Raw genomic sequence first — 13255 nt, 5'->3', positions numbered from 1 at the left:
TCTCTGCTGGTGTTTCAGGACACTGGCCGCTGCACAGAGTACTTTAGATGAGGAGTAGTGGCGTACCGCACATCTTAAAAAAAAACACTGTTCTACATAAGACTTGCTAACTGTTTAAAAAAAAAAAAAAAAAAAAAACCATACAAGTAAAATTCATGTCTTTCAGTATATGAACAGTAAAAAAAAAAAAAAACCCTAGGAGAAAACCCATTAAAAGGAATAACTATGTGCTACATTTTGAGAACAATTAACTTTCTATACATTTACCAACTTTTGCAATTAACTTATTTATCCTTTTTATTAACTGACAACCACAAACAAGCAAAAACTGAATCCTTTGCGCTCTCCGAGCATTTTTTTTTCTACTCAAACCGGTTTCAGAACGGTAATAATACAGAGAACGCATGAACAGAAACCGGTAAAATACCGATTCTGCTCGGAGTGAACCGATTTTTCTCTCTCTCGTTTTTAAGCCCTGCTTAAAGCATATGGAGCCCCGCACATGCAGGGAAAAAAACATTAAATCGTGAGCACGAATTTGTTTTCTCGTTTTACTTAATTGTGTGCAGATACTAAATCTTGGCCAGAATTTAGTTGAATCAAATCAACGAACGAATCATTATACCGTGGGCACAATTTACTTAAAAGGAGGAAACAAGTTAGAAAGTTGTGTGCACGATTTAGTAAAACTGGGCTGAGAGCGTATTCTACAGTAGCACACATCAATCATACAAGTTTATTATGGGCCTACTTATTTCTAATATAGTGTTTCGTCAATATCTGTGTCAATTTATAAAATAAAATTATTATTCTAAAAAAATTCTGGTTGGGGGGGAGGTGGATTAAATGCTAACAGACTCCTTTTTACTTCCTCCAAATAACTGTGGTCATTTAGAGGAAACTTTGTAGCTATTGCATTTTTGTTACTGAGGTTTTCCTACATAAACTAACAATCACACCACACACATACAGATGTGCAGATGTGGGTCTGTCTAGACCATTATACTGCTCGGAAGATTTTACTCATTAGCTCCATCATTTGGTTTATCGAGGCGTCTTTGTCCTTTTCCCGCAGCAGATGAGGTCAGAGTCTGCTCTGTGTGACCGGTAGCAGAAAGCAGCGTGTGTCTGGGGGATCAATCGCCGTTATTGTTGCAGTGTGTTCAGACGGTTTACTCACGCGCATAGCTTCAGAGTAATTAACGGAACGTCACGAGCTTTTGTCTCGACATGTTGCTCTGAATCAAACGCCACTCTAATAAGATGAAAAAACAATCAAACGACTGTAGTTCAATCCAGCAACATCTGTTCTGCCTCGTTCTTCTCAGCAACTATTAGAGTTAATGCACCTTCACATCAGAATCGATATGGATAATTATAGCGACAGATTAGAGAGGATATTTATATTTTTATATGACTATGACTTCCTTATTCTCAGAAACAGAGCGATTATTAAACTTTTTTAGCCTAGTTATAGCAGTGTAAACAGGCCTTTTTTTAGTACTGGGCCCTGTCATATGGTATTTTAAATTCTTAAAAAATGTATGCATTGATTATATTGTTTTTGTTTGTTTGTAGTGAACAAATGCAATTGATTCACTGCACTGGCCTTTTGCCATATCATCAGTTCTTACATTTACGAAATAAATACAAATTACTAAAATGCAAATGCCTGTATATGACATGTAAAGTAGATATAGCCTACTCTTCCTCTTTTTTTTTTTTAAATGATTTTATTCACCCATTGCAATTACACCACGAAGCACTAGGTGTCCACAGACCCCAGCGCGAAAAACATTGATTTAGGACAGAGGTTTTCAAACTGGAGTCCGGGGACCCCCAGGGACCCAACAAGAGGGTTATAGGGGGTCAGCATAAAATCTGAGAGAAAAAAAAGCGTATTCATAAAATGTATTTTTAGGGCTGAAAAAAAAAAAACACTTAAAAACTAATTAATTATCGATATTTTGTTTCAACTCTATAGTAGGGGTATAAGTAATCTTGCTCACTTTTAGCACTGGCAGACAAAATAATCTAAAAATTGTTTGGATGGGTATCAGTTTTAAAAAGTGGCATCCTGTGCTTAACAATGTTGTTGGATATACAGAAATATCTTCATGTAGCATTGACTAGATAAGATGGTTTCAGCATCAGGTCAGCCTCTGATAGAAATCCTTTCATCTTTGTGCTGCTTGCTTTTTACACACTCTGCAGATAACTGACACTATGATAATATATTTGAAAGAGATGATGGAGTGCACAAAATACCATAGATTGCGAGATTGGTAAAGAATGGCTAATTTTTGATGACAGCAGTGGGAAATCTGAAACTACATTTTATGAGGAGATGGGAAGTCAGAGTGTGGGGGAGATTATGTTTGTGTACTCTTATTAGATTAGTCCTTCGGTTTCCACTGACAGTGATCAAATTCAGAAGGACATTTCAATACCCAAACATATGAGTTCATAAAAAATGTTGTGTCTGAAACAAATATGAATCAAAGGCTTAATCTTTTTTATATCATGATTATTATTATTATAAGCTTTGCTATGGTTTGTTCAGTTTACAGTTTATTTTTTTCAAGTTCTTTAAATTCATTCCAGTTGAAGGTAAACATGATTGTATTCGGTTGTTTCCAACACTAATAAATGCTTTTGTTTCCTCCAAAACAATACAGTTTCTTTGACTCGCACCCACTCACACAGAAAATGCCTAGACTAAACAATTGAAAACAACTCGCATAAACACACACATTCACACCATCCTTTATCTTTAATACCTTTTGATCTCTCATTCTTTCTCTCTCTCTCACACACACACACACACACACACACACGCACGCATGCAGAGACGCACGCGCACACACACACACACACACACACACACACACACACACACACACACACACACACACACACACACACACACACACACACACACACAAACACAAACAAGACTGAAAGGTTATTTAGGCTAGTTTTAAGACAAATGTCAACTTGTAACAATTGCAGTCTCTAACACACACACACACACACACACACACACACACACACACACACACACACACACGCACAATTCTCGTGTCCAAGTTTTGTAAGTGCAACATTTGAAGAGTGACACTTTGCCTGATCGACTCTTCTGAAATATTACATTATTCCATCAGAAAAACAAACTCCTGAAAAACCCAAAAGCACAAAAACCTACTTATTCTCAATCCAATGCCTTGAAATGACTACATGAAACAAATTAAATGTAGATTTAAGTCTGTAAAGTATCATTCTGAGCATTCAAATTAGTGTTCATTTGTTCTGAAGTTGCTCTAGATCAGTGAAACCACAGCAGCCACAGTAATGGAATATAAAGCGGACGTAATGTTCCACATAAATTGAAATGATTTTTTAGATCAAAAGCAGAATGATCCAATAAACGGCTTTAGCGATATGTTAAAGAAAGCCTGTAGGTGTGAGAGAAGGTGTCCATTATGACTCTACGTTAGAAAACTTCTACCACACATCATTTCTGCTAAACCACATGCCATCACTAGTTTAAGCAGTATTTGCTTGCCTCTAGGGCGAAAAGCAGCGCTGGTTGCTGCTATCATCATGAAGCTGTGATATGATGTCATTGCAATCTTGATAAGGTGCCAGTCTAAAACATTTAGAACCTTAATTTTGAACCTTGTTGTAAAATGATTGATGCATACTCTGCCTCTTATCCCTTGAATAGCTCGCAAGAATGCAATAACTATCTGCCCCGAAGCATTTGTTTGCTTGTATTACTCTTGGCAAAAGTGTCACCAGAACCATTGCCTGTAATTGCTGTTATTTCTTTTTGTGTGTGTTGTTCTGATTTCCTAGTGCCTTTAGGTATGTGTATAGATGAATAACTGTTGCCGTAGAAACCGATTATAACCACCAGACCCCTCAATTTCCATTTGGTCTTGCTGATCACCACTGAAAGAAGTCAAGTAGCAAGCGGCGATAAGTGGAACTGGTTCAAACTGGAATGAACCAGCCAAAACTGGTTCGGAGCACTTTCAAATCCAGCGGGAATCAGCATGGTCCGAACGAATGAGCAGAGTTCGTCCACAATGTCCACACATAAATAAATGCATGTGTTTTATATACAGTGTCTGTGTAGCTGTCCTCCTCTGGTTGAAGTCCATAAAGTCTAGAGGAGATTTTTCCAGCATCACTGAGCTAATGCACTCACACACATACACTTGCACTCGCTCACTCACTCAAGCACCTTTTATCAAAAGGGAGAAGGAAAGAAAACAACAACAAAAAAAGCTATTTGGCCTCTGTTTGTCTCAATGTGTTTAATGCGTTTGTGCTGGCACTCGTGCAAAACCACTTCTGTCTCAATTTTCTGCATCACAGAACAACCATATCGGCTCCTGCTTTCATGTGCGACCACAAAACGTTCAAATAAGAATCAGATTTAATTGGAATTTGATGCTTTATAAATTGTCGTATTATCAATAGAAAAGTCCAAAATTAGTTGATTTCAAGTCTGTGAGATCGGTTTCTATTATAGACTTGTTTAAACTCATCAAATGAATATTGCTGTTCATCCTTGACGGCAATTACATGATCATCCAGCGGTTTGTACGTCTCTCTGGCAACAGAAACACACAGAGAGAAACAAATACTTTTGGAATTGGATTAAACGGTGCTTCTGTGTTTTTTTCTTTCTGGGTTCGAGTAACCTGAACTCCTTGACGGTTTCATTTCAGTTCTCATCAAACAGAATCTGAGACGCTTTTAAACTTTTAACCTGCCAATTCACAGATAATGGAGCCATCAAACCTTCAGACCGAAGTAAAGATCCGCTCCACCCCCGAGCACCGAAGGCACCACACAAATGCATAAACACAAACTCACACACACACACACAAACAAACAATCTGCACTATTGTAACTGAAATGGCACAGTTCTCATTATTCTATATTAGTATTGTCTGCGTGACACGCAAAGTGTGTCGCTGTTGTAAGACATGAAAACCACTGTTGAGTTGTGGGCTGGTGCTTGACACTCCTTAAGCTGCTGCAGCATCAAAGTGTTCCATTTCCAGTTTCTTTCCTAGTCTTTATCTGCAAACTTATCTGGCCCTGGACCCTTCCTTCCCCCCCAACCCAAGGCCTCGTTGGTATGGTGACGGTTAAGAGGTGGATGCTAGGAGACCGAAAGGGTGATAAGGAAAAGTGATGCCACGGTTAGGAGAAGGCGATCTCTGGATGGACTGCTACCGCTGATGCTCTTCTCCAATTTCGGGACCTCTGGATTATCATAGTCATCTGGAAAGAGACAGACAGAGCAAAATGAACAGCTCAGGTCTAGACACTAATGTTGCGTGACTCACTAAAGTATAGAAAAACTTCTGACCAACTGAGGCCTAAGGGAAGTAGTTAAAAATAAAACGCAGTGACTCAGGCAGGTATGTACTGAAGGTGTCTGTGTTCGTGTGTAGTTGTAGACAAGCTTCATCGTTAACACAACAAACTAAAATGTAACTATTATCATGACAAGAGGAGTGTGCAATGTGCCCAAATAATCTATGGAATTCTGTTACATCATCAAGGAGACGTACAGCTAACATAACCGGTTTGTTGGTGTCTGTGACTGTGAGCAGGTGTCTTCCAGTTCGCGAACTTTGTGATAGACAAATTCATACACACACGTCTTCACTTACAGGTCACAAGGAATAGTGTGTGACGCAAATTGTCTGCAACAAACAACTCCAGACACGCACAGTATGTCTGTTTGTTTTGGCAGAATAATATGATGTTGTAACACACAGACAAAAGATGTGACAGGTGTTCCAGACACGTCTGGGGTGCCAATTTTCCATTTATCACCTTTTACACAGATAGCATTAATTTAAATATTTATTACAACAATATTTAACAACGAGTTTTAGTATTATTATTGTAGTCTTAAATATATATATATATATATATATATATATATATATATATATATATATATATATATATATGTATGTATGTATTATTGTAATCTTGTGAAGTGTTATTACAATTTAAAATAACTGTTTTCTATTGTAATAGATTTTAACATTTTATTTATTCCTGGGATGGCAAAGTTAGACACTGCTCAAGTCTTTAGTGTCACATGATATTTAGAAATCATTCTAATATGCTGATTATTGTTGGTGGTCATTTATTAATAATGGTTCTTATTATTATCATCATTATTATTATCATCAAAACATTTTTTGTTGTTTATTCAGGATTCTTTGATCAACAGAAAGCTCAATGAGCAGCATTTATTTGAAGAGAAATCTTTTGTAACATAAAATATGTCTTTACTGCCCCCCCCTTATCAATTTCATGCATCCTTACTGAAAACTATTAATACATTTTTTCAATACAATGGTAGTCTATCATAATTTCCACAAAAATATTTATCAGCAAAAATTCATTTCAACATTGATAATAAGAAGTGTATGAAACATTTTTGTTTAAATCTTCTTCAATAGTCTTTTTTTTCTTTTTATATTCTTTTTAAATAATATCTGATAGACTTAAAATTTAAAAGACAGTGAGCAAAGAAAGTGCATTATTATCACCAAGGCTGAGCAATGTTTGATTGACAGGAGTCCTTGGATGGCAGGCAGGAGAGAGAAGCTGAGTGGGATGCTGGAATTCAACACTCATGACCCGGACGAATAGACATTTCTAGCTTGATAGTTTGCTTGAATCAGTACTGCCATGTCATGTGACATCAGCTGATCAGATTTTAAGTGTTAAGTTGTTTTCTCCACTGGAGAATGGATTACACAGAAATTTGATACGTTTGTCCTATCAATGACCCAAATGGGAAGTCAAATCTTACATTACGGTACACAAATATCTTTGAATCTCATAAAATATCGCAGTAATATTTTACAATAAGGTTCAAATGGTTAACATAAGGTAACGCATTAGGTATCATGAAATAGCAATGAACAAGACTTTTATAGCATTCATTAATCTAGGTTAATGTTAATAAATAACTGTTTTTCACTGTTAATTCAAGATGGTTTATAATATATTAACAACTGCTATTTTCTACAACATGAAATGTTGAAAATGTATACGCTATTATTCAAAACTTTGGGCTCAGTAAGAGTTGATGTGATCAAAATTGACCAAAAGTGACAATAAGGACTTTTTCATCATTAAAAAAAATATTTTTCAAATAAATAATTTTCTTTTGAACGTTCTGCTCCAAGAATCCTGAAAAACAAAAATTATAATCATGGTTTCTACAAAGATATTAAACATATATTAACACAGAAAACAGTTGTAATAATAAAGAAAATGTATTGTTCATTGTTAGTTCAGGATATCCAACATGGAAATGGTTTATTTTATAGTAAAAAGAAAAAAAACCTATAAAGAGAATGGTATGAACAAAATGCCACACACATCTTCTTGCTCTGTATTACTCCCTAAAGGCCAAATAAAAGCTGTCTTTGTGTTTATTTCATCTTTGTTTGTTATTGCCTGTGTATTTGTGCAACTAATATGAATTCTGAACGTAGCGTGGAACTCACTGCCATTAATGGGACTAACTGCTCCAGTAGATTTACAGACCTGACATTAAGAATCCTGCAAATGAGAATTTATGTTTCTAATGACTTCAGAATCCAATATTATTTAAATTATTAAAAGAAAAAAATGTTTATGCACTTAATTTAAAAGCACTTGCAGCACTCTAGAGTTTCCTGTGGTGGTATCTTTTGATTTGTTTGTAGAAGTTTAGTGTACAATTTAGAAATGTATAATTTCCATTGGTTCTTAAAGTTGGTCAATACTAATGGGACAACAGTGAGCAAGGACAAGACTGTTTCTTTTGTTTACTGGACGCAGATGTATGGAGCTGTACTGAGATGTGTGGCTTCCTGAGACCCGGCTGGCCTCTTGCGGTTGTTCTCTTCCCCTCTCTGGCCTGTTTGAAAACTGAAACCCCGATCGGAGCAAGCGGGAAAGAGCCAGTACTCAGATTCCAGTTATTGGAAATCGTTGGGTGGCTCCGACCCAGAGACGACCCAAAACACATCCACATCCATCTGTCTCAAAACACACGCTCGGAAAAAAAACACGAACAGATCGATGCCTCTTTATTCCTTAAAAACACTTGAAGTCAAATCAATTTCTTTTCTCTCATTTAAATGGTGCGGTCGTCGCTGTCCTTGCGTCGGGTTACAGCGGTGGTGAGGAAGCGCAGGATGTGACTGTAAGGCTGGGAACTGGAGGGCTAGTTCTGCCACCGCTAATCAGCGCTAACACTAGCCTCAGCGCTAATCAGGCTAACTATAGCCAGGCAGCTCACGCTCCATTTGCCTTTTAGCTCGTGGCTTCATTAGTGTCACTCATTGCCTATAAGATATGTGCTAGCAGATAACTGCTGTGTTTGTTTGGTGTACACCGTGTGCACAGGAAAAGCAAATTAGAGTTGATCTCATAGGCATTTTCATTACACATTCAAATCACATGAAGTAGATTTGGCTTTTTAACCTGGTACCCAATTTGATTTATAACAATAAATAAGCTCTAACACGCACAGGCATGATTTATGAGCTTGCTGTGTAACTAGGAAAGGGGTGTGTGGATGCCACAGATCTGGGCACAGAGACCTTGGGTGTAAATGTCAGCTTAGTCAGTGATTTACATGCATATGTATAAGTGTCAGTGTGGTCCGTCTGGTGTGTGTGTAACTCACCGAGGTCATCGATTTTAATGTTAGGTCTTAGAGTGTAGTCTGGCTCTGTGGGTTGGGTCTCATCATCTGAATCAGATGCTGGAAGACATTAAAGGAGAATCAGAACACACTCTCTCGCAGGATCTTATACATGCTCTCAAAGGATTCGGGAATTTCTTTGTAAGCTCCTCTAGGTGAGAAAATGATTGTGGAAGTTAGTGTCCCCAGTTCAGGATACAAACAGCAAAAGGATGGGACATGAATCACGAAACAATGGCCCACTAGTCGACTACTTTTCTAACAGCTGACTTTTTACAATTTTATACAGTTGTTTCCTACTATCAAAATGATGTGTCAGTATTATCTATTGATTGACTGATTGATTGATTGATTGATTGAACATTTATTAAATTTGACAATTTCTTTGACACTTTTAAAGAAAATCATGATTAATTGTGATTGTTTTAATCTTTTGAATGCCATTAATTTTAACTATTTAAAAAAATATGCATATAAGTTTTGAGAAGAAAAAAAAAAACAAATAAATATTTTGTTCTTTGCAACATAATGTACACTCAATAGTTTGGGTTTTTTGAAAAATCTGTTCTGAAATAATATTAATATTTATTTTAGTTATATGTTGGGAAAAATAATACATTTGAAGTGAATTTGTTTCTAATAGTTAACAAAAACAGAAAGTGAAAATGTCATTTTTTGTGGGGAAAAAAATCATAATTTATTGTGGAAAAAAAAGTTTAACTTAAGGTAAAATTAATATAAAAAAATCATATTGAAACTGTTTCTCTAATAGCGATTCAAAAAAAAAATATATATATTCAGTCAGTTTAACAGAAAGTAAAAATGTAACTTAATGCTGAAAAAATCATACATTTTTGTGAACATAAAATGAATTTGTAATATATTGTGAAATTGATATACAAATACATTTGAATTAAAAAAAAAATGTCTTATGGTGGTTAGAAAAAAATTATGTCAGTTTAACAGAAAGTAAAAATGTGTCATAAATTGTGAAAAAAATTAAATGTATTGTGAATGTAAAATAAATTAGTTATTTATTGTGAAATTGATATACAAATAAATCTGAATGAAATCTAATAGTGGGTAGAAGAAAAAGATGTTCTGTCAGCTTAACAGAAAATACTAATTTGTCAGATAGCATTTTAATATGTTTTGACTACAGAACAATTGCACTGTAAAAATCCAATTAATTATTTTTTTTTGGAAATAATATTTATTAAAAAAAAAAAAAAAAACTTTACAGACAAGTTGCATGTTAAACTTCTCTATGAGTCCCATCACACACATTGTGTTTTTTAAGACAGCATAAAGTCCAACTTTTAAAAATGCATCTCAAAACTACTACGTTTTGTTTCATACTTTTTTAGCTCAGTGGTTCTCAATCCTGGTCTAGAAGGCCTCCCACAACTGCAGATTTGATCTCTCTAATCTAACACACCTGAACTCAACTCATCAGTTCATTAGTATGTAATTTTCCACATCCTTATAAATACATCAGCCCTGCTTCAGCCCTTTGAACTCAAGGCACTGGAGTTTCAGACCTGACTGAGCAGGAATAACAGATTCGTCTTGACACAAGAACTCAGAGACTCCAAGAGAGAGGGCAGAGGTTAAGACAGCACACAGTATGCTTTCTCTCTTTCTCTCTCTCTCTCACATACTGGAATATTATTAATGAACATGAGCACTGACAGAAAGAGAGGGTGAGGGTTAAAATAACACTCAGTGCCAGCAAACTGACTGTGAGAGAACATGAATCCTGACAGCACCTGGAAACAAGAGAGAAGAGGGAGGGAGGAAGGGGGGGAGGGGGCGAAGAAATGACGGGGAGGAGCAAGAGACTGCTTCATAGCAGTGTTTCCCAATTATATTGTAAATTTCCCTTAATATCTGATGAACAGACAGTTCAAAAGAACAGTATTTATTTGAAATAGAAATCCTTTGTAACATTATAAATGGTTTAATGATCAATTTAATGCATCCTTGCTGAATAAAAGTGCTTTAAAAAAAACAACAAAAACTCACTGACCGCTAACTTTTGAATGGTAGTGCATGTTTAACAAAGCAAAATCAAAATCTATCCAAGTATCCCTGGGGTACGCGTGCCAAACAACAGCATTAAGATGTGAAACCTAGTGGGAAAAGAGAGGGAGAGAGTGTGCTTTCTGCGTAAACAGATTGATTTAATTCTCAGAAAGACAGATAGAAGAGTTAAAGAAACACGGACTGAGTGCACTTCATAAATGGGCTGACAGGTGGATCAATTGACTGAAAAATAGAATGGTTGGATGGATGGATGAAATGATGAGTTGATGGATGGATTTATGATGGAGTGATGGATAGATGGACAGACGGATGGATAGAGGTCGATACCTGATGAGCAGCAGACAAACACTCTTAATCTCAGGCAGCTCCGGCCGTGGTGATGAGTGGGTGTGGCTAAAACGAAACAGCAAAATGTCAGTAATCTGTCAGTCATCAGAAATACTGCTGAGGTTCCATAACTGTAATATTCTGAAGTATTGTACTTCCAGAGAACACAGAGAAGCATTAAATAATAAGTATCTAGTATCTAAAGGAAGCTTGTATTGTTGTTTTGTATTATGGTAACTTATACAACAACCATGTTCATTTATTATAACACGTAAATGTGGATTATGAATTATTATTCACTTACAGATTTAGTAATGTAAATAAGCTGAGTCCTAAAACATTAAATATTCACAAATGGGTGAATCTTGCATAGAACCAGATCAAATCATTTTCCAACACAAAATCAAAAAAATTATTATTTCAATTAATTTAACAATATTTAATGACTAAATAATAAAAATAACTATAACATAATGCAGTAATGCAAAAAAATAAATATTATATATATAGATATATATATATATCTATATATATATATATATATATATAATATATTATATATATATATATATATAAATATATATATATATAATTTATTATCTTAAAATATAATTTCTTATAACATGACCTGGACAGGTTGCATGACATTCATATACTATAAATTAATATAATAATGTACACAGCTGTGTCACAATAGACTTGGAAGTGTGTATAGCTGAGGTAAATTACACTATACTCACAGATATAATAATACTCCTGCCCAACATGGAACTCGTAGCCGAGTGAGAAGGCGCTGTAGCGCTGGAACTTTTCTGAGAATTTGATTGGTGCATGTGGGGCGTGGGGACGGTTACACTCCCAGCGTTTGAAGCCCAGCTGTGGGTCGCATGTACGGTAACCACGATAACTGACCATGTAGAGCACGTACTGCTCGGCTACGCCTCTCTGGCTGCTGTTGTAGTGAGGACAGTAGATATCCAGGTAGTCATTGACATTCACCTCGACTGTGTAGCCCTCCTTACGAAGTCTGATGACAAAAAGGAAACACACAAAAATGGTCACATTGTGCTCAAACAATGCTAGGCATATTTGGCTTCTTTATACATAAAACATACAGTAGGTCCAGCCAAAATGTCAGCATGTCAGCTTTACGTATAAGAAACTGCAAAACAATTTCCAATTTCCTGTACTCCAATTTTCTGTTCCTTTGGGGAAAATTGGAACAGAATAGGAAATAGGAATAAAAACAATACAATAAAAAACAAAACAGAAACTATACAACTATAATATATACTAAAACTGTACTGTTTAAATATAACAACTGTTTTCATTTTAAATATTTTAATAATAAAGGTAAACTATACAAGAAAACTGTTTACATTTTCATAAGATAAGGTATTGGCTGCCATGCTGCAAGACACTAGTGTTATTATAACAAATATTGTGTTCTTATTACAAATATTTTTGAGTCTTTGACAAATTTTTGACACTTTTATAAGTCAATTTGGATAAAGGTGTCTGCTAAATGCATAAATGTAAATGCCTGCTAAATGCATTTTATTTTAGTATTCATAATATACTCATCAGTGTTGGGCAGTAACTAGTTGCTAGTAACTATTTACTGTAATATTACTTTTTTGCAGTAACTAGTATAGTGTAACTAATTACTAATAAGATTTCAGTATTATTATTACAGTGACCATCCATATAACAGCTAGTTACTTTCGAGGCCTCAACCCCTACTGATTTGAAATCCAACAATCCAATAATTCCTAGATTTTTTTCATAATTTTTACGAATCACACAGGCACATGAAGTCACCAGTGCATCAGGAAAGTTTGGAATATGGAAAAGCTTATATTCAGGGGGTGGAAATATTGCCATTACACTGATTTTGTCATGAAAAAAAAAAGGTGATCTGAACACTGATGCGTAAGTTGTGGCATTACTTTACTCTGGCATTAACGTGGCTTGCCCACCCACATCCCTCTGATTCTGATATAAATTATATTAATATAATGAAAAATCTTATGAGCTTATGTGATTTCTTTTGATAAAATACTTCATGAAATGTAATCATATTTGGGTAACAAAGAAATTATAGCTACAGTTAGCTTCAAGCTTCACATGACA

At 35.4% G+C, this 13255-nt stretch overlaps 1 protein-coding gene across 1 annotated transcript in view; it reads right to left on the bottom strand.

Annotated features, from left to right (window-relative positions):
* Positions 1-267: 267 nt before the first annotated feature.
* efna3b (ephrin-A3b) overlaps positions 268-13255 on the bottom strand; it is a 52548-nt gene continuing 39560 nt past the window's right edge. Inside the window, exons 2-5 of the mRNA XM_042772404.1 lie at positions 11863-12149; positions 11123-11188; positions 8732-8809; positions 268-5301 (exon numbers count right to left, since the gene is read on the bottom strand). Coding sequence (XP_042628338.1) covers positions 5180-5301; positions 8732-8809; positions 11123-11188; positions 11863-12149 — 553 coding nt within the window. The 3' untranslated portion in view covers positions 268-5179. The remainder of the gene's footprint in view (positions 5302-8731; positions 8810-11122; positions 11189-11862; positions 12150-13255) is intronic.

Source organism: Cyprinus carpio, chromosome A16 (assembly GCF_018340385.1).
Source record: "Cyprinus carpio isolate SPL01 chromosome A16, ASM1834038v1, whole genome shotgun sequence".
In the NCBI taxonomy this organism is placed as follows: Eukaryota; Metazoa; Chordata; class Actinopteri; order Cypriniformes; family Cyprinidae; genus Cyprinus; species Cyprinus carpio.
Note: the sequence above shows the minus strand (reverse complement) of the source record. Positions and strands in the feature narration are given on the sequence as shown.